Raw genomic sequence first — 20,000 nt, 5'->3', positions numbered from 1 at the left:
GGCACTAGAACATGGACATACAGCCATACCCGAGACACCCCATACATCACATCAACCTCCCCATACATTCCCCCTGAGTCTGGGGGTCGTGTGGATTATCACCCCCTACCCAACCCCATAACCCACACAGATAACCCCCCCTTAAACAAACCCCCTTATCTTACCTTTAAAAAGATAATTCTCTCTCTCTCTCTTCTGTATAATCACCCCCTTATCTCTCCCCCAGGTCGCTCCAATCACCCCCTTATCTCTCCCCAGGTCGCTACAATCACCCCCTTATCTCTCCCCAGGTCGCTACAATCACCCCCTTATCTCTCCCCAGGTCGCTACAATCACCCCCTTATCTCTCCCCAGGTCGCTACAATCACCCCCTTATCTCTCCCCCAGGTCGCTACAATCACCCCCTTATCTCTCCCCAGGTCGCTACAATCACCCCCTTATCTCTCCCCCAGGTCGCTACAATCACCCCCTTATCTCTCCCCAGGTCGCTACAATCACCCCCTTATCTCTCCCCAGGTCGCTACAATCACCCCCTTATCTCTCCCCAGGTCGCTACAATCACCCCCTTATCTCTCCCCCAGGTCGCTACAATCACCCCCTTATCTCTCCCCAGGTCGCTACAATCACCCCCTTATCTCCCCAGGTCGCTTCAATCACCCCCTTATCTCTCCCCAGGTCGCTACAATCAACCCCTTATCTCTCCCAGGTCGCTACAATCACCCCCTTATCTCTCCCAGGTCGCTACAATCACCCCCTTATCTCTCCCAGGTCGCTACAATCACCCCCTTATCTCTCCCCAGGCGCTACAATCACCCCTTATCTCTCCCCCAGGTCGCTACAATCACCCCCTTATCTCTCCCCAGGTCGCTACAATCACCCCCTTATCTCTCCCTAGGTCGCTACAATCACCCCCTTATCTCTCCCCAGGTCGCTACAATCACCCCCTTATCTCTCCCCAGGTCGCTACAATCACCCCCTTATCTCTCCCCAGGTCGCTACAATCACCCCCTTATCTCTCCCCAGGTCGCTACAATCACCCCCTTATCTCTCCCCAGGTCGCTACAATCACCCCCTTATCTCTCCCCAGGTCGCTACAATCACCCCCTTATCTCTCCCCCAGGTCGCTACAATCACCCCCTTATCTCTCCCCAGGTCGCTACAATCACCCCCTTATCTCTCCCCCAGGTCGCTACAATCACCCCCTTATCTCTCCCCAGGTCGCTACAATCACCCCCTTATCTCTCCCCAGGTTGCTCCAATCACCCCCTTATCTCTCCCCAGGTCGCTACAATCACCCCCTTATCTCTCCCCCAGGTCGCTACAATCACCCCCTTATCTCTCCCCAGGTCGCTACAATCACCCCCTTATCTCTCCCCAGGTCGCTACAATCACCCCCTTATCTCTCCCCAGGTCGCTACAATCACCCCCTTATCTCTCCCCCAGGTCGCTACAATCACCCCCTTATCTCTCCCCAGGTCGCTACAATCACCCCCTTATCTCTCCCCCAGGTCGCTACAATCACCCCCTTATCTCTCCCTAGGTCGCTACAATCACCCCCTTATCTCTCCCCCAGGTCGCTACAATCACCCCCTTATCTCTCCCCCAGGTCGCTACAATCACCCCCTTATCTCTCCCCAGGTCGCTACAATCACCCCCTTATCTCTCCCCAGGTTGCTCCAATCACCCCCTTATCTCTCCCCCAGGTCGCTACAATCACCCCCTTATCTCTCCCCAGGTCGCTCCAATCACCCCCTTATCTCTCCCCCAGGTCGCTACAATCACCCCCTTATCTCTCCCCCAGGTCGCTCCAATCACCCCCTTATCTCTCCCCCAGGTCGCTACAATCACCCCCTTATCTCTCCCCCAGGTCGCTCCAATCACCCCCTTATCTCTCCCCCAGGTCGCTACAATCACCCCCTTATCTCTCTCTCTCTCTCTCCCTTCAGGTCACTTCAGTGTACCAGGATTCGACTCCACAAAAACCTTTTCCTGAGTTTCATTCTGAACAACATATTGTGGATCGCCTGGTATCTTGAGGTTGCTGATAAACCAGAAACCGTCTTCGATAACGACGTAAGTATATATATATATATATATATATATATATATATATATATATATATATATATATATATTGGAAAGGATCACAATTTTGCGCGTGGTTAAGTATATTCCTATGAGTCCACGGGGGGGAAATGAAATACGATGAGTTCCCAAGTGCACTTTCGTGTAATAATCACATCATCAGGGGAGACACAAGAGAGAAATATAACAGTCAGTTGATATACAACGAAGAAACGAATGTGATGATTACACGAAAGTGCACTTGGGAACTTATCGCGTTTCATTTTCCCCGTGGACTCATAGGAATATATATATACATATATATATATATATATATATATATATATATATATATATATATATATATATATATATATATATATATGATTGATAGTTCTGATCATTATTATACCTTAACGCTCAAGCCTTTTCAATCAATTTATACTTTTTACTTTGACATTTATAATTCATCTTGAATACGCTTGTGTGGTGGGAACGACTTGTGAACGTGTCTTACGGTGTAATATCTCACAACCATCAATTACAGGTCAAATTACACCAATTTTACGACGAATCGTCATTAATGATTTAATTTTTGATCCTACAAGTGTACTTAATACCCTAAAATATGTAATCATAGATTACAATGCTTTTTTCCCCATTCAAGTGACCTGATGGGCACGAAAATATTACAAGTCATGAAGTGGAATGGGTTCATTGGTGCTTATTTCTCTTTCATGAGAGAGAGAGAGAGAGAGAGAGAGAGAGAGAGAGAGAGAGAGAGAGAGAGAGAGAGAGAGAGAGAGAGAGAGAGAGAGAGAGAGAGAGAGAGAGAGAGAGAGAGAGAGAGAGAGAGAGAGAGAGAGAGAGAGAGATCATAGAGATATCTTGCTTCTCATTTGCGACGTGTAAGAGAACTCTCTCTCTCTCTCTCTCTCTCTCTCTCTCTCTCTCTCTCTCCTCTCTCTCTCTCTCTCTCTCTCTCTCTCTCTCTCTCTCATTCACAGAAATAAATAAATAAATATTGAATGTTAGGAGACATTGGTGGGGGCAGGAATGTGTGTGTGTGTGTGTGTGCGGGGGGGGACCTCCATGGTGCAGCGGTTAGCGCTGCTGAGTCGAGCGCACGGGTTCGAATCCTGGCTGCGACCGTCAGTCCTACAGTCAACCCAGCTGTTCATCCTCAGCTATGGGTCATTGTATAAAATGGGTACCTGTCTTAGGCTATATATATATATATATATATATATATATATATATATATATATATATATATATATATAGTGGACCTCCTTCCCCCTTTGTGTTCATCCTAACTTCTATAATCCAATTCATTTAATGGGTAGACTAAGTGTTAATCCTAATTAACAAAACGTGGTATTTGTTAACATATTATTCAACAGACGTTAATCACTGATGAACACCTGAACAGAAAAAATTCTTTCCTACTGTTCACCTCCTCTTGGGAAGTTCCAGCAGTGGCCGATAATATATGAATTCGGGGTTTAGTTGAGAGAAAAACTGTCTCAAGAAATACTTTGGATAACGGAAAGTTTTTTGTCTGTCGCATATATGGGCCTGGAGAGGGCGCATGACGGAGACACTTTGGAGAAGGAGTTGCAAATGTGGAGTGAGGGAAGAAGGTTAATGTAAGATATGAAGAATTTTTTTTCTTAAAGTTACTAAGTGCTGGTGCGAGTAGGACAAGAGGAGAGGGAGTGGTTCCAGGTAAGGGTGGGTCGGGAGCAAAGTTATTACGTCACCAAGGCTGTTCAACCTGTTTATGGATGGAGTGGTGTGGGAGGTGAAGGATATTGTCGCCCCGACGGTGTTGTCTGATTAAAAAGAAAGCACGGAGAAGGGTGGATGTGTTGGAGAAATGAAATGTCTATGGACACTATGTGTCATGGCTGGGGGTTGATCCAATGAGAGGTCATATCGTAAGAGAAGGACGAGGTACTAGTATGATTAAGTATGAACGAGCAGGAGTGTGTGCACAGAAATGGTTTGGACATATAGAGAGAATGAGTGAGGATAAGTTGCAAAGAGTATATAAGTGAGGAAGTGGAGGAGACAAGGAGAACATGAGGGGAAATGGAAATGGAAAGATGGAGTGCAAAAAAAAAATCATTTCAGCTTTCGGAGCCTGGAGAAAGAGAGTGCATGGCGTGCACAGGACAAAGTAAATTACGGCAATGTGATATACAGGGGGCGACGACGCTGCCCGTGGACTGAACCAGAGCGTGTAAAACGGCTGGGAGACACCATGGAGAGGTCTGTGGGGCCTGGATGTGTGGAGAGGGAGCTGTGGTCTCGTGTGGCATGACAACATGACAGCTGTTTCTGACGCCACGCCGGAAACGGCGAACGAGTAGGATGAAAAAGAAAATATATATATATATATATATATATATATATATATTGTTCGCTGATGATACAGCGCTGGTGGCTGATTCATGTGAGAAACTGCAGAAGCTGGTGACTGAGTTTGGTAAAGTGTGTGGAAGAAGAAAGTTGAGAGTAAATGTGAATAAGAGCAAGGTTATTAGGTACAGTAGGGGTGAGGGTCAAGTCAATTGGGAGGTGAGTTTGAATGGAGAAAAACTGGAGGAAGTGAAGTGTTTTAGATATCTGGGAGTGGATCTGTCAGCGGATGGAACCATGGAAGCGGAAGTGGATCATAGGGTGGGGGAGGGGGCGAAAATTTTGGGAGCCTTGAAAAATGTGTGGAAGTCGAGAACATTATCTCGGAAAGCAAAAATGGGTATGTTTGAGGGAATAGTGGTTCCAACAATGCTGTATGGTTGCGAGGCGTGGGCTATGGATAGAGATGTGCGCAGGAGGATGGATGTGCTGGAAATGAGATGTTTGAGGACAATGTGTGGTGTGAGGTGGTTTGATCGAGTAAGTAACGTAAGGGTAAGAGAGATGTGTGGAAATAAAAAGAGCGTGGTCGAGAGAGCAGAAGAGGGTGTTTTGAAATGGTTTGGGCACATGGAGAGAATGAGTGAGGAGAGATTGACCAAGAGGATATATGTGTCGGAGGTGGAGGGAACGAGGAGAAGAGGGAGACCAAATTGGAGGTGGAAAGATGGAGTGAAAAAGATTTTGTGTGATCGGGGCCTGAACATGCAGGAGGGTGAAAGGAGGGCAAGAAATAGAGTGAATTGGAGTCATGTGGTATACAGGGGTTGACGTGCTGTCAGTGGATTGAAGCAAGGCATGTGAAGCGTCTGGGGTAAACCATGGAAAGCTGTGTAGGTATGTATATTTGCGTGTCTGGACGTGTGTATGTACATGTGTATGGGGGGGGGGGGTTGGGCCATTTCTTTCGTCTGTTTCCTTGCGCTACCTCGCAAACGCGGGAGACAGCGACAAAGTAAAAAAAAAAAAAAAAAAAAAAAAATATATATATATATATATATATATATATATATATATATATATATATATATATATATATATATATATATATAATACAAGAACGTGGCGCTTCGTGTGACACTGACAGACGAAAAACGTGCGTTGTTATGTAAAGGGTTGGGAGGAGGGGGGGGGGGCAGGAAGAAGAGGAGGAGGAGGTGGGTGAGGAGGAGGAGGAGGGATGGAGGATGGGGGGGGATGGAGGAGGGAGGGATGGAGGGTGGAGGGATGAATCTAATCAGACTGGTGGATCTTTGATCTTCAAAATCTAGCGTTAAACTTTTCTTTATTCTTTTTTTTTTTCCCCTTAAACTTTGCACTGTTACTTTTCTTGTTCCCATGACTTTCAAAGCTTACAGATTATGGGGTTTAAGTGAGGTTCATCATCCTACTGAGTATATATATATATATATATATATATATATATATATATATATATATATATATATATATATACATATATATATATATATATATATTCCTATGACGTGCTGTCAATGGATTGAACCAGGGCATGTGAAGCGTCTGGGGTAAACCATGGAAAGTTGTGTGGGGCCTGGATGTGGAAAGGGAGCTGTGGTTTCGGTGCATTATTACATGACAGCTGGAGACTGAGTGTGAACGAATGTGACCTTTGTTGTTTTTGCCATGTGCTACCTCGCGCACATGAGGGGGGGATGCTATTACATGTGTGGCGGGGTGGCGACGAGAATGGATGAAGGCAGCAAGTATGAATATGTCCATGTGTATACATATGTCTATGTCTGTATATGTATATGTATACGCTGAAATATACAGGTATGTGCATGTGCATGTGTGGACGTGTATGTATATACATGTGTATGTGGGTAGGGGGGGGGGGCATTCTTTCGTCTGTTTCCTTGCGCTACCTCGCTAACGTGGGAGACAGCGACTAAGTATAACACATATATATATATAGTAACTGGACCCGACTCCCACTACAATCTATCATCATCTATTCTTCCCAACTCCTACTACAATCTATCATTATCTATTCTTCCCAACTCCTACTACAATCTATCATTATCTATTCTTCATAACTCCCACTACAATCTATCATTATCTATGAATAGACACAATAAGCGTTGACTGTCATCAGTAAGGCTTGTGACTCACTGACGTACGAGTAAATGTGATTTACACAAGTAAATGTCCTTTACTGACGTACGAATAAATGTGATTTACACAAGTAAATGTGATTGACTGATTTACAAGTAAATGTGATTGACTGATTTACAAGTAAATGTGATTTACACACAAGTAAATGTGATTTACACCCAGTAAATGTAATTTACACACATACAAGTTAAGGCGATCTCCAGTATGCAAATGAGTCTAACATTCCTTCCTCCTTCATGTTGTGTGTGAGGCAGACGGGTTGCCAGGTCCTGCACATCCTCCTCCACTACTTCCTGGTCTCTAGTTACTACTGGATGTTCTCTGAGGGTCTCTACCTGCACACCCTCCTGGTCGTGGCCTTCGTCAGCGAGGACCGCCTCATGAAGTGGTTCTACCTGCTGGGCTGGGGCGCCCCGGCCCTCATCGTCGCCGTCTACGCCTTCGTCAGGGGGTCGTCAGCCACGGACACGCAGCAGTGAGAGGCGCGCCACTGGCTTGTGTGTGTGTGTGTGTGTGTGTGTGTGAGAGAGAGAGAGAGAGAGAGAGAGAGAGAGAGAGAGAGAGAGAGAGAGAGAGAGAGAGAGAGAGAGAGAAAATGGTTTCTTCCCTCAGGGGGTCACATCAAAAAGGGGCCATCTGTACTGCACACTGGACGCCCTTTGGCCTTTGATCTGACCCCCATATGGCTAAGGGTTGGCTACAAGAATGACTGGAGGCTGACTGTTAATAATAATAATAATAATAATAATAGTAATATTTTTTTTTTTTTGCTTTGTCGCTGTCTCCCGCGTTTGCGAGGTAGCGCAAGGAAACAGACGAAAGAAATGGCCCAACCCCCCCCCATACACATGTATATACATACGTCCACACACGCAAATATACATACCTACACAGCTTTCCATGGTTTACCCCAGACGCTTCACATGCCTTGATTCAATCCACTGACAGCACGTCAACCCCGGTATACCACATCGATCCAATTCACTCTATTCCTTGCCCTCCTTTCACCCTCCTGCATGTTCAGGCCCCGATCACACAAAATCTTTTTCACTCCATCTTTCCACCTCCAATTTGGTCTCCCACTTCTCGTTCCCTCCACCTCCGTCACATATATCCTCTTGGTCAATCTTTCCTCACTCATTCTCTCCATGTGCCCAAACCACTTCAAAACACCCTCTTCTGCTCTCTCAACCACGCTCTTTTTATTTCCACACATCTCTCTTACCCTTACGTTACTTACTCGATCAAACCACCTCACACCACACATTGTCCTCAAACATCTCATTTCCAGCACATCCATCCTCCTGCGCACAACTCTATCCATAGCCCACGCCTCGCAACCATACAACATTGTTGGAACCACTATTCCTTCAAACATACCCATTTTTGCTTTCCGAGATAGTGTTCTCGAATTCCACACATTCTTCAAGGCTCCCAGGATTTTCGCCCCCTCCCCCACCCTATGATTCACTTCCACTTCCATGGTTCCATCCGCTGCCAGATCCACTACTAGATATCTAAAACACTTTACTTCCTCCAGTTTTTCTCCATTCAAACTTACCTCCCAATTGACTTGACCCTCAACCCTACTGTACCTAATTACCTTGCTCTTATTCACATTTACTCTTAACGTTCTTCTTTCACACACTTTACGAAACTCAGTCACCAGCTTCTGCAGTTTCTCACATGAATCAGCCACCAGCGCTGTATCATCAGCGAACAACAACTGACTCACTTCCCAAGCTCTCTCATCCCCAACAGACTTCATACTTGCCCCTCTTTCCAAAACTCTTGCATTTACCTCCCTAACAACCCCATCCATAAACAAATTAAACAACCATGGAGACATCACACACCCCTGCCGCAAACCTACATTCACTGAGAACCAATCACTTTCCTCTCTTCCTACACGTACACATGCCTTACATACTCGATAAAAATAATAATAATAATAATAATTATAATAATAATAATAAATAGTAATATTAATAATAATAATGATAATAATAAGAGATAGTAATAATAATAATAATAATAATAATAATAATAATAATAATAATAATAATGAAAATAATAATGAGAAAAATAATAATAATAATAATGATAATAATAATAATAATAATAATAATAATAATAATAATAATAATAATAATAATAATAATAATAATAATTAAAAGGAGTAGAAGAAGAAGAAGAAGAAGAAGAAGAAGAAGAAGAAGAAGAAGAAGAAGAAGAAGAAGAAGAATGAAAGATAACAATAAGAATAACAAAATTTCTTGCCAAACGAACCATATCAACATTTGCTGGACCCACATAGAAAACTTGGATTCCATTCTCGTTTTCTTTGCTTACATATATATAACAACAAAACTCTATTCTCCCGGAGAAAGCAACTCCCTCAGTTCATCTCTCTTATTCTCGGGACAAACAAAAATCACATTCAGTCTCTGGAAAGGAATTCATAAAACTTTAAATTGCAAAACTTATGCATTCTGTTTTCTGCTCTTTCCCCAAAAAAATCTGCGATTTTCAGGGTAAACTACGTTATATTCCACAAGCTTAGCTGTATTTGCTAAAAGACAGCATTTCTCCCCTTGCTTAAAAGATTAATGTATCTGTAACAATACTAATGACACTACTATAACCACTACTGATAATAATAATGATAATAATAATAAATAATAATAATAATAATAATAATAATAATAATAATAATACGCAATCAAACCTTGGCTCCATCTCCCTAACATGGGAAGTTTGACCTTCACGTCAACACAAATTACCCAACATACTATTCACTACACCACCATCAATAACCATTTACATCCTCCCCTTTACCCTAAAACTCTATCACACTTAAAGTGACTTTGAAAATCCTTAAGAAGAAAGGGATTTCTATCAACCTTAAAAGCGATCACAAGTGTTCTTTTTTTTCTCCTCTCTCTCTATGTACACTATGAGCAGGTCGCTACGCCTTCAGCGATGATGTAGATGGCCGTCATTGCGCTAAGATACAAGGAAAAGCCTTGTGGGATGTAGAGATAGGCCCTCCTTCGTCTAGGGCCTGAGTGACTTGACTTACAAGACTGCAGAACCTGGTTCACAGATGAAGGCCTTACGAACATAACTGGTGGCTCTGGCCAACAGAACTGGGCCGGGGGGCGGCGCCCTCTGGCTAACAGGGTGTCAACAGAACTGGGCCGGGGGGCGGGGGCCCCTGGCTAACAGGGTGTCAACAGAACTGGGCCGGGGGGCGCCTCTGGCTAACAGGGTGTCAACAGAACTGGGCCGGGGGGGGGCGCCTCTGGCTAACAGGGTGTCAACAGAACTGGGCCGGGGGGCAGGCGCCTCTGGCTAACAGGGTGTCTAGCATGGCTCAAAGACGACGTCGTGGTTAACACATAAGGTTGTGGCGCCCAACCTTGTGCTGGGCTGAATGTATTTGAGTCTGATTGAAACACATTTCCGCTAGCACGGTCCAGCAGGAGAGGGCTTGGTCAACAGATCAGGACCTGGCTAAGAGACCAGAGGCTGGTTAACAGAGAGGCAACAGAGAGGAGAGTATTAACGGGTCTAAAGATGTGTCGGACAGAGAAATCTGGGGGAGTACGTAAGGGCTTGGCCCTGGGGCCCTAGTAATTTAGGGGCCCCAGTTATTTAGGACTCGGCCCTAGGGCCCACAGTAATTCAAGGGCCCCCAGTTATTTAGGACTCGGCCCTAAGGCCCACAGTAATTCAAGGGCCCCAGTTATTTAGGGCTCGGCACTGGGGCCCACAGTAATTCAAGGGCCCCAGTTATTTAGGACTCGACCCTAGGGCCCACAGTAATTCAAGGGCCCCAGTTATTTAGGGCTCGGTCCCTCTGGGGCCCCTAGTCAAACTACAATGTCCTCCTTCCTCGCCAAGGAGGGCGTCTTTTACCCCCGTCGGCAGTAAACACAAGTTCCTTCCCAGCCTCCAATCATCTTAAATTCTTTCCCTCTCAAAATACGACACTTGCCACACATACAACCCACTACGTTCCACCGGGTCTCTCCCTCACTTTGACTTCATCAATCGTGGCAGCTGAGCCTCTTGACTTCTCCAAAGGGTGCCACACCGGTCGAGGTACGCTGGATGGGTTTCCAGGACCCCGTTCACTCACATGAGCCGATTGGAACAGACCATACTTGCCCTGGCCACAGCTGCCAGACCTGACTCTCTCCTTCGTTCATTCATACAACACTCGCAGTCGGTTCTTAAACCTCAAACTTCCCTCTGTGGAAGAACACCACCTGCCCATTTTCTACCCCTCTCGTTCTTCTACCTGAAGTTAAACTTGTTCTAGATTACTTTTCTTCCTCTATATACAATCAGATCTCAACCTTAATTCTCAGCCATCCTCCTCGCTACATGGGTGGTGTGTATACGTACTGTATTGCCAAACCTTCCATTATTCGCCTAGTGGATCTCGAGTCTCGTCGGGTCGAAGCCATCTGGCTCAACATGACTCCATTCCCCCATCACCTTGTCTCTACACTTCGTATCTTTCCTCCCTCCCTAATTCCCTCCCATTTCCATAACTCGTCGGTCGTCTGAACTCCTCCTCCTCCTCCTCCTCCTACTTCGTCGAAGCACCTGTCTCCTCACCTCCAAGCGCTGAGATCTTCTGTGCTGAGGAGGTCACATTGACCTGAGATAACCCCTTGGTGGAGCCGAGACACCATCCCCCCTTTTTTTCATTTCCCCTTCCTGAACCATCCGGAACAGATACACCAGACACCCCTTTCCCTTTCCTCCCTCTCCCACAAACACGAGTTGCCGACCGTCGTAACCACCACCAGCCCTTCCCCCTCACTTCGACTCCCGTCTTCACTCATGGAGCTTCCAACCATACACACAAACCATTTCTCTCTCTCTCTCTCTCTCTCTCTCTCTCTCTCTCTCTCTCTCTCTCTCTCTCTCTCTCTCTCTCTCCACTTTACCGTCCTACGTTCACTCTCTAACCTGCCCACCGTAAAGGTGCTAATTGCGTCCCTTTCGGAAGACCTTATTAATCATTTGGGGATGTGTCTTCTACCCTGACTTCTCCCCCCCCACCTAGCTTGCCCCCCTTCCCGAGCCCACGACGCTACATTCGGGTGCAGGGTATGTTATACTACACCAGGGGGGGGTTGGGGGTTGGTTATCTTCTTGGCTGGGATGAGGTCTAGCCATGCCATACTATATCTTCCCACTCTTGCTCTGATTAGTCTGGCGAAGTAAAGGGACAGAGCACATATTGGTTGGTCCATCCAACACTTCCTCAACTCCCTCTCTCTTTCTCTCTCTCTCTCAGCCAACCCACACCTCCTCTTGGGCCTGGAGCTTCATCATCACAGCCAAAGCTGCTGTGGTTCGAAAAGGTTTTCGTCTCGAAAGCTGGCGGACTGAGGGAAAAAAAACCACAGCACCCTGACCTCACCCCCGTCCCCAATCGTCATAAAAAAGCCCCATAGTACCTTACAAAAGCCTGTCTTCCCTCTCTCTATAAACAAAACCCACCAGGTACCACATACCACATAAAAAAAGACATTTCTTTTCTTTTATCCTTTCTAAAAAGCTGTTCCCTTCCCCAATCGTCAAAAAAAAGCCCAGTAGTCCCTTACAAAAGCCTTTCTTCCCTCTCTCTATAAACAAAACCCACCAGGTACCACATACCACATAAAAAAAAGACATTTCTTTTCTTTTTTCCTTCCTAAAAAGCTGTTCCCTTCCCCAATCGTCAAAAAAAAGCCCAGTAGTACCTTACAAAAACCTGTCTTCCCTCTCTATATAAACAAAAACCCACCAAGTACCAAACACCACATTAAAAAAAAGACATTTTATTACTTTTCTCCTTTTTTCAAAAGCTGTTTCTCTCTCAATCGTCAAAAAAAGCCACGTAGTACCTTACAAAAGCCTTTCTTCCCTCTCTATATAAACAAAACCCCCCAAGTACCAAACACCACATTAAAAAAAAGACATTTTATTACTTTTCTCCTTTCTTAAAAGCTGTTTCTCTCACAACGTCAAAAAAAAGCCCTTTAGTCCCTTACAAAAGCATTTCCTCCCTCTCTATATAAACAAAAACCCACCAAGTACCAAACACCACATTAAAAAAAGACATTTTATTACTTTTTTCCTTTTTTCAAAAGCTGTTGGATCGAAGAGAGTCACTACACGTTGATCCTATCCACCCCTGTGTGCATCTCGATCCTGGCCAACCTGGTGTTCCTGGTCAACATCGTGCGCGTCCTGGTCACCAAGTTGAGGGCTAACCACTTCGCCGCTCACCACAACGGCACCAGAAAAGCTGTCAGGGCCACTTTGATCCTCATCCCACTCCTGGGCCTTCACTACGTCCTCATGCCCTTCAGGTAGGCCTTCACTACGTCCTCATGCCCTTCAGGTAAGCCTTCACTACGTCCTCATGCCCTTCAGGTAGGCCTTCACTACGTCCTCATGCCCTTCAGGTAGGCCTTCACTACGTCCTCATGCCCTTCAGGTAGGCCTTCACTACGTCCTCATGCCCTTCAGGTAGGCCTTCACTACGTCCTCATGCCCTTCAGGTAAGCCTTCACTACGTCCTCATGCCCTTCAGGTGGGTCTTCACTACGTCCTCATGCCCTTCAGGTGGGTCTTCACTACGTCCTCATGCCCTTCAGGTGAGCCTTCACTACGTCCTCATGCCCTTCAGGTAAGCCTTCACTACGTCCTCATGCCCTTCAGGTAGGCCTTCACTACGTCCTCATGCCCTTCAGGTGAGCCTTCACTACGTCCTCATGCCCTTCAGGTAGGCCTTCACTACGTCCTCATGCCCTTCAGGTAAGCCTTCACTACGTCCTCATGCCCTTCAGGTAAGCCTTCACTACGTCCTCATGCCCTTCAGGTGGGTCATCACTACGTCCTCATGCCCTTCAGGTGAGCCTTCACTACGTCCTCATGCCCTTCAGGTGAGCCTTCACTACGTCCTCATGCCCTTCAGGTGGGCCTTCACTACGTCCTCATGCCCTTCAGGTAGGCCTTCACTACGTCCTCATGCCCTTCAGGTAGGCCTTCACTACGTCCTCATGCCCTTCAGGTGAGCCTTCACTACGTCCTCATGCCCTTCAGGTAGGCCTTCACTACGTCCTCATGCCCTTCAGGTAGGCCTTCACTACGTCCTCAATGCCCTTCAGGTAGGCCTTCACTACGTCCCCATGCCCTACAGGTAGGCCTTCACTACGTTCTCATGCCCTTCAGGTAAGCCTTCACTACGTCCTCATGCCCTTCAGGTGGGTCTTCACTACGTCCTCATGCCCTTCAGGTAGCCTTCACTACGTCCTCATGCCCTTCAGGTGAGCCTTCACTACGTTCTCATGCCCTTCAGGTAAGCCTTCACTACGTCCTCATGCCCTTCAGGTAAGCCTTCACTACGTCCTCATGCCCTTCATGGTGGGCCTTCACTACGTCCTCATGCCCTTCAGGTGAGCCTTCACTACGTCCTCATGCCCTTCAGGTAAGCCTTCACTACGTCCTCATGCCCTTCAGGTGGGCCTTCACTACGTCCTCATGCCCTTCAGGTGGGCCTTCACTACGTCCTCATGCCCTTCAGGTAAGCCTTCACTACGTCCTCATGCCCTTCAGGTAAGCCTTCACTACGTCCTCATGCCCTTCAGGTGGGCCTTCACTACGTCCTCATGCCCTTCAGGTAAGCCTTCACTACGTCCTCATGCCCTTCAGGTAGGCCTTCACTACGTCCTCATGCCCTTCAGGTGGGCCTTCACTACGTCCTCATGCCCTTCAGGTGGGCCTTCACTACGTCCTCATGCCCTTCAGGTAAGCCTTCACTACGTCCTCATGCCCTTCAGGTGGGCCTTCACTACGTCCTCATGCCCTTCAGGTGAGCCTTCACTACGTCCTCATGCCCTTCAGGTGAGCCTTCACTACGTCCTCATGCCCTTCAGGTGGGCCTTCACTACGTCCTCATGCCCTTCAGGTGGGCCTTCACTACGTCCTCATGCCCTTCAGGTGAGCCTTCACTACGTCCTCATGCCCTTCAGGTGAGCCTTCACTACGTCCTCATGCCCTTCAGGTGAGCCTTCACTACGTCCTCATGCCCTTCAGGTGAGCCTTCACTACGTCCTCATGCCCTTCAGGTAGGCCTTCACTACGTCCTCATGCCCTTCAGGTGAGCCTTCACTACGTCCTCATGCCCTTCAGGTGGGCCTTCACTACGTCCTCATGCCCTTCAGGTAAGCCTTCACTACGTCCTCATGCCCTTCAGGTAGGCCTTCACTACGTCCTCATGCCCTTCAGGTGAGCCTTCACTACGTCCTCATGCCCTGCAGGTGGGCCTTCACTACGTCCTCATGCCCTTCAGGTAGGCCTTCACTACGTCCTCATGCCCTTCAGGTAGGCCTTCACTACGTCCTCATGCCCTTCAGGTAAGCCTTCACTACGTCCTCATGCCCTTCAGGTAAGCCTTCACTACGTCCTCATGCCCTTCAGGTGAGCCTTCACTACGTCCTCATGCCCTTCAGGTAAGCCTTCACTACGTCCTCATGCCCTTCAGGTGGGCCTTCACTACGTCCTCATGCCCTTCAGGTAAGCCTTCACTACGTCCTCATGCCCTTCAGGTGAGCCTTCACTACGTCCTCATGCCCTTCAGGTAAGCCCTCACTACGTCCTCATGCCCTTCAGGTGGGCCTTCACTACGTCCTCATGCCCTTCAGGTAAGCCTTCACTACGTCCTCATGCCCTTCAGGTAAGCCTTCACTACGTCCTCATGCCCTTCAGGTAAGCCTTCACTACGTCCTCATGCCCTTCAGGTAAGCCTTCACTACGTCCTCATGCCCTTCAGGTGGGCCTTCACTACGTCCTCATGCCCTTCAGGTGAGCCTTCACTACGTCCTCATGCCCTTCAGGTGGGCCTTCACTACGTCCTCATGCCCTTCAGGTGGGTCATCACTACGTCCTCATGCCCTTCAGGTGAGCCTTCACTACGTCCTCATGCCCTTCAGGTGGGCCTTCACTGCGTCCTCATGCCCTTCAGGTGGGCCTTCACTACGTCCTCATGCCCTTCAGGTGGGCCTTCACTACGTCCTCATGCCCTTCAGGTGGGTCATCACTACGTCCTCATGCCCTTCAGGTAAGCCTTCACTACGTCCTCATGCCCTTCAGGTGGGCCTTCACTACGTCCTCATGCCCTTCAGGTAAGCCTTCACTACGTCCTCATGCCCTTCAGGTAGGCCTTCACTACGTCCTCATGCCCTTCAGGTGGGCCTTCACTACGTCCTCATGCCCTTCAGGTGGGCCTTCACTACGTCCTCATGCCCTTCAGGTAGGCCTTCACTACGTCCTCATGCCCTTCAGGTGGGCCTGTGAGGGGAGGGAGGGAAGGGAAGGGAAGGGTCGTCGGGGGCTTCACTAGGGGACTACGAGGTACTTTTATGATACCCATCATCAGGTTAGGGGGGTACTTTTATGATACCCATCATCAGGTTAGGGGGGTACTTTTATGATACCCATCATCAGGTTAGGGGGGTACTTTTATAATGCCCATCATCAGGTTAGGGGGGTACATTTATGATGCCCATCATCAGGTTAGGGGGTACTTTTATAATGCCCATCATCAGATTAGGGGGTACTTTTATAATGCCCATCATCAGGTTAGGGGGGTACTTTTATAATGCCCATCATCAGATTAGGGGGGTACTTTTATAATGCCCATCATCAGGTTAGGGGGTACTTTTATAATTCCCATCAGGTTAGGGGGGTACTTTTATGATGCCCATCATCAGGTTAGGGGGGTTCTTTTATGATGCCCATCATCGGGTTAGGGGGGTACTTTTATGATGCCCATCATCAGGTTAGGGGGGTACTTTTATGATTCCCATCACCAGGTTAGGGGGGTACTTTTATGATACCCATCATCAGGTTAGGGGGGTACTTTTATGATGCCCATCACCAGGTTAGAGGGTACTTTTGTAATGCCCATCACCAGGTTAGGGGGTACTTTTATAATGCCCATCATCAGATTAGGGGGTACTTTTATAATACCCATCATCAGGTTAGGGGGGTACTTTTATAATGCCCATCAGGTTAGGGGGGTACTTTTATGATGCCCATCATCAGGTTAGGGGGGTACTTTTATGATGCCCATCATCAGGTTAGGGGGGTACATTTATGATGCCCATCATCAGGTTAGGGGGGTATTTTTATGATGCCCATCACCAGGTTAGGGGGGTACTTTTCTGATGCCCATCACCAGGTTAGGGGGGTACTTTTCTGATGCCCATTACCAGGTTAGGGGGTACTTTTATAATGCCCATCACCAGGTTAGGGGGTACTTTTATAATGCCCATCACCAGGTTAGGGGGGTACTTTTATAATGCCCATCATCAGGTTAGGTACCTGTGGAGGAAGGGGGCTTCGCCGCCTTTATATGGCCTTCAGGGGGGCGGGCGAAGGGCTTCTGAAGGGGCAGTGAGGGGGTCCTCATGCCCTTCAGGGTCTGGTACCTGAAGAGAGGCTTCACTGGGTTCCTGAAGTGTTCAGAAGGCTTCTGAAGTGGATTCAGGAGGTTCATACAGGAGAGTTTCAGGGTCTCCGTTATGTCCTCAAGCTTTTTCAGCTAAGCTGCGCCGGCTTCACACGATCCTTCTACCCTTCAGCTAAGCTTTAACGCCTTCACGAAACCCTAAGAGCTTCAAGAACTTCACATGAAAACAAATCGTCTTTAAGCTTAAGCTTGTAACCTTCGAGTAAGCTTTTCAAGCTTCACACTGTCCGTCTATCCTTAAGATAAGCTTCAGAGACATCAGGGGGGTGTCCCCCCCCCTCCTAAACTACTTACATAAGCTTCTAAGGTTTGACTATCATCTTTCCACACTTCAGATAAGCTTGAGATAAGCTTGAGATAAGCTTGAGAAAAGCTTGAGATAAGCTTGAGTACCCCCCCCATACCATCCCCATCAGGGAAAACATTTTAGAGGACTTGTTTAGAAAAGGGTTCTGCTTCATAAACATGTCTCCTTCACACGTCTTCCCTCTGCAACCTCTCACTCATTTCCCCCCTCATAATAACCTCTCACTTATTTCCCCCCTCATAATAACCTCTCACTTATTTCTCCCCTCATAATAACCTCTCACTTATTTCCCCCCCTCAACCTCTCACTCATTTCCCCCCTCATAATAACCTCTCACTTATTTCCCCTCATAATAACCTCTCACTCATTTCCCCCCTCATAATAACCTCTCACTTATTTCCCCTCATAATAACCTCTCACTCATTTCTCCCCTCATAATAACCTCTCACTTATTTCCCCCCCTCAACCTCTCACTCATTTCCCCCCTCATAATAACCTCTCACTTATTTCCCCTCATAATAACCTCTCACTCATTTCCCCCCTCATAATAACCTCTCACTTATTTCCCCTCATAATAACCTCTCACTCATTTCCCCCCTCATAATAACCTCTCACTTATTTCCCCTCATAATAACCTCTCACTCATTTCCCCCCCTCAACCTCTCACTCATTTCCCCCCTCATAATAACCTCTCACTCATTTCCCCCCCCTCAACCTCTCACTCATTTCCCCCCTCAACCTCTCACTCATTTCCCCCCTCATAATAACCTCTCACTCATTTCCCCCCCCTCAACCTCTCACTCATTTCCCCCCCCTCAACCTCTCACTCATTTCCCCCCCTCAACCTCTCACTCATTTCCCCCCCCTCAACCTCTCACTCATTTCCCCCCTCATAATACCCTCGCCTCATGTCGCTCATTCCTCACTCGCACATCGCCCCTGACCTCCTCCACCAGCAAGGTGGGCCTGGGTTCCAACCTGGGCCCAGTTTTCCTTTTTTTAATTCGTTCTTTCTAACTTATTTATGAACAAGCGGACCCCAGACCCACTGGTCCACACACACACACACACAACACACACACATACACACACACACACCACACACACACACACACACACACCACACACACACACACACACACACACACACACACCACACACACCACACACACACACACACACACACACACACACACACATACCACACACACACACACACACACACACACACACACCACACACACCACACACACACACACACACACACACACACATACCACACACACACACACACACACACACACACACACACACACACACACACACATACCACACACACACACATACCACACACACACACACATACCACACACACACACACACACACACACACACACACATACCACACACACACACATACCACACACACACACACACACACACATACCACACACACACACACACACACACACACACACACACACCACACACACACACACACACACACACACATACCACACACACACACACACACACACACACACACACACACACATACCACACACACACACACACACACACACACACACACACACACACACACACACACACATACCATACACACACACACACACACACACACATACCACACACACACATACCACACACACACACACACACACACACACATACACACACACACACACACACACACACACACACACACACGCCTCCCTAACTATCTATTCGTTCATTCCCTGATGGCCAGCCAACCCCTTTTATCTAAGATAATTTTGAAGATATATATATATATATCTTATCTCTCTCTCTCCAGGTATGCAATAATAAATGTCTTGAGAATTATCAAAGTCAATTATCTTTATCATAGTTCTTTTTTTATTCATGAATGGCGCAATATTCCTTTTAATATTTTTGATCCCCCTCCCTGATCTTCGGTGTTATCTTTGATAGAGCCAAGATGTAACGTAATCTCTTATCTTTATCTTTTATCTTATTCCTCTAGACCTCCTCACGTAGCACTGTCTTCCCTCTCCCTCGTGATATCTGAACTCAGTGACGTCTGCTCTCATGGTCGATCTTCCTGTGGGATGACACCTTCGCGCCACCCTTACTTCGCCCATCGTCTCATTTCTCTCTCTCTCTCTCTCTCTCTCTCTCTCTCTCTCTCTCTCTCTCTCTCTCTCTCTCATCATATGTGTATCTATCTATCTTTCTATTGATCTATCTGGCGCTACTTCGCCAGGACAACGATGCTGTTTCTTGTGAGGCGTGGTAGCGCCGAGAATGGATGAAGGCAAGTAAGTAGGAAAATGTACACTTGTGCTTATATGATGTATGTGTGCGTATATGTATATACGTTGATATGTATATGTATGTATATGTACGTGTATGTGCGCGTATGCACACATGCGTGTATATGAGAGGGATGGGCTCATTTTTCGTCTGTTTTCTGGCGCTACCACCGCTGTCGGGGGGAAACGGCGATCAAGTATATGACGCACA

At 47.1% G+C, this 20,000-nt stretch overlaps 1 protein-coding gene and 1 long non-coding RNA gene across 3 annotated transcripts in view; one reads left to right on the top strand and one right to left on the bottom strand.

Moving 5' to 3' along the window:
- LOC139763370 (uncharacterized) overlaps positions 1 to 20,000 on the bottom strand; it is a 210,204-nt gene that overhangs the window by 91,865 nt on the left and 98,339 nt on the right. The gene's annotated exons all lie outside the window — the stretch shown is intronic.
- LOC139763368 (uncharacterized) overlaps positions 1 to 20,000 on the top strand; it is a 200,559-nt gene that overhangs the window by 169,491 nt on the left and 11,068 nt on the right. For both annotated transcript variants that reach the window (XM_071689388.1, XM_071689387.1), the window contains exons 9-11: positions 1,947 to 2,073; positions 6,882 to 7,102; positions 12,783 to 13,004. In XM_071689388.1, coding sequence (XP_071545489.1) covers positions 1,947 to 2,073; positions 6,882 to 7,102; positions 12,783 to 13,004 — 570 coding nt within the window. The remainder of the gene's footprint in view (positions 1 to 1,946; positions 2,074 to 6,881; positions 7,103 to 12,782; positions 13,005 to 20,000) is intronic.

The sequence above is a fragment of the Panulirus ornatus genome, chromosome 46, assembly GCF_036320965.1.
Source record: "Panulirus ornatus isolate Po-2019 chromosome 46, ASM3632096v1, whole genome shotgun sequence".
NCBI classification, from domain to species: domain Eukaryota; kingdom Metazoa; phylum Arthropoda; class Malacostraca; order Decapoda; family Palinuridae; genus Panulirus; species Panulirus ornatus.
Note: the sequence above shows the minus strand (reverse complement) of the source record. Positions and strands in the feature narration are given on the sequence as shown.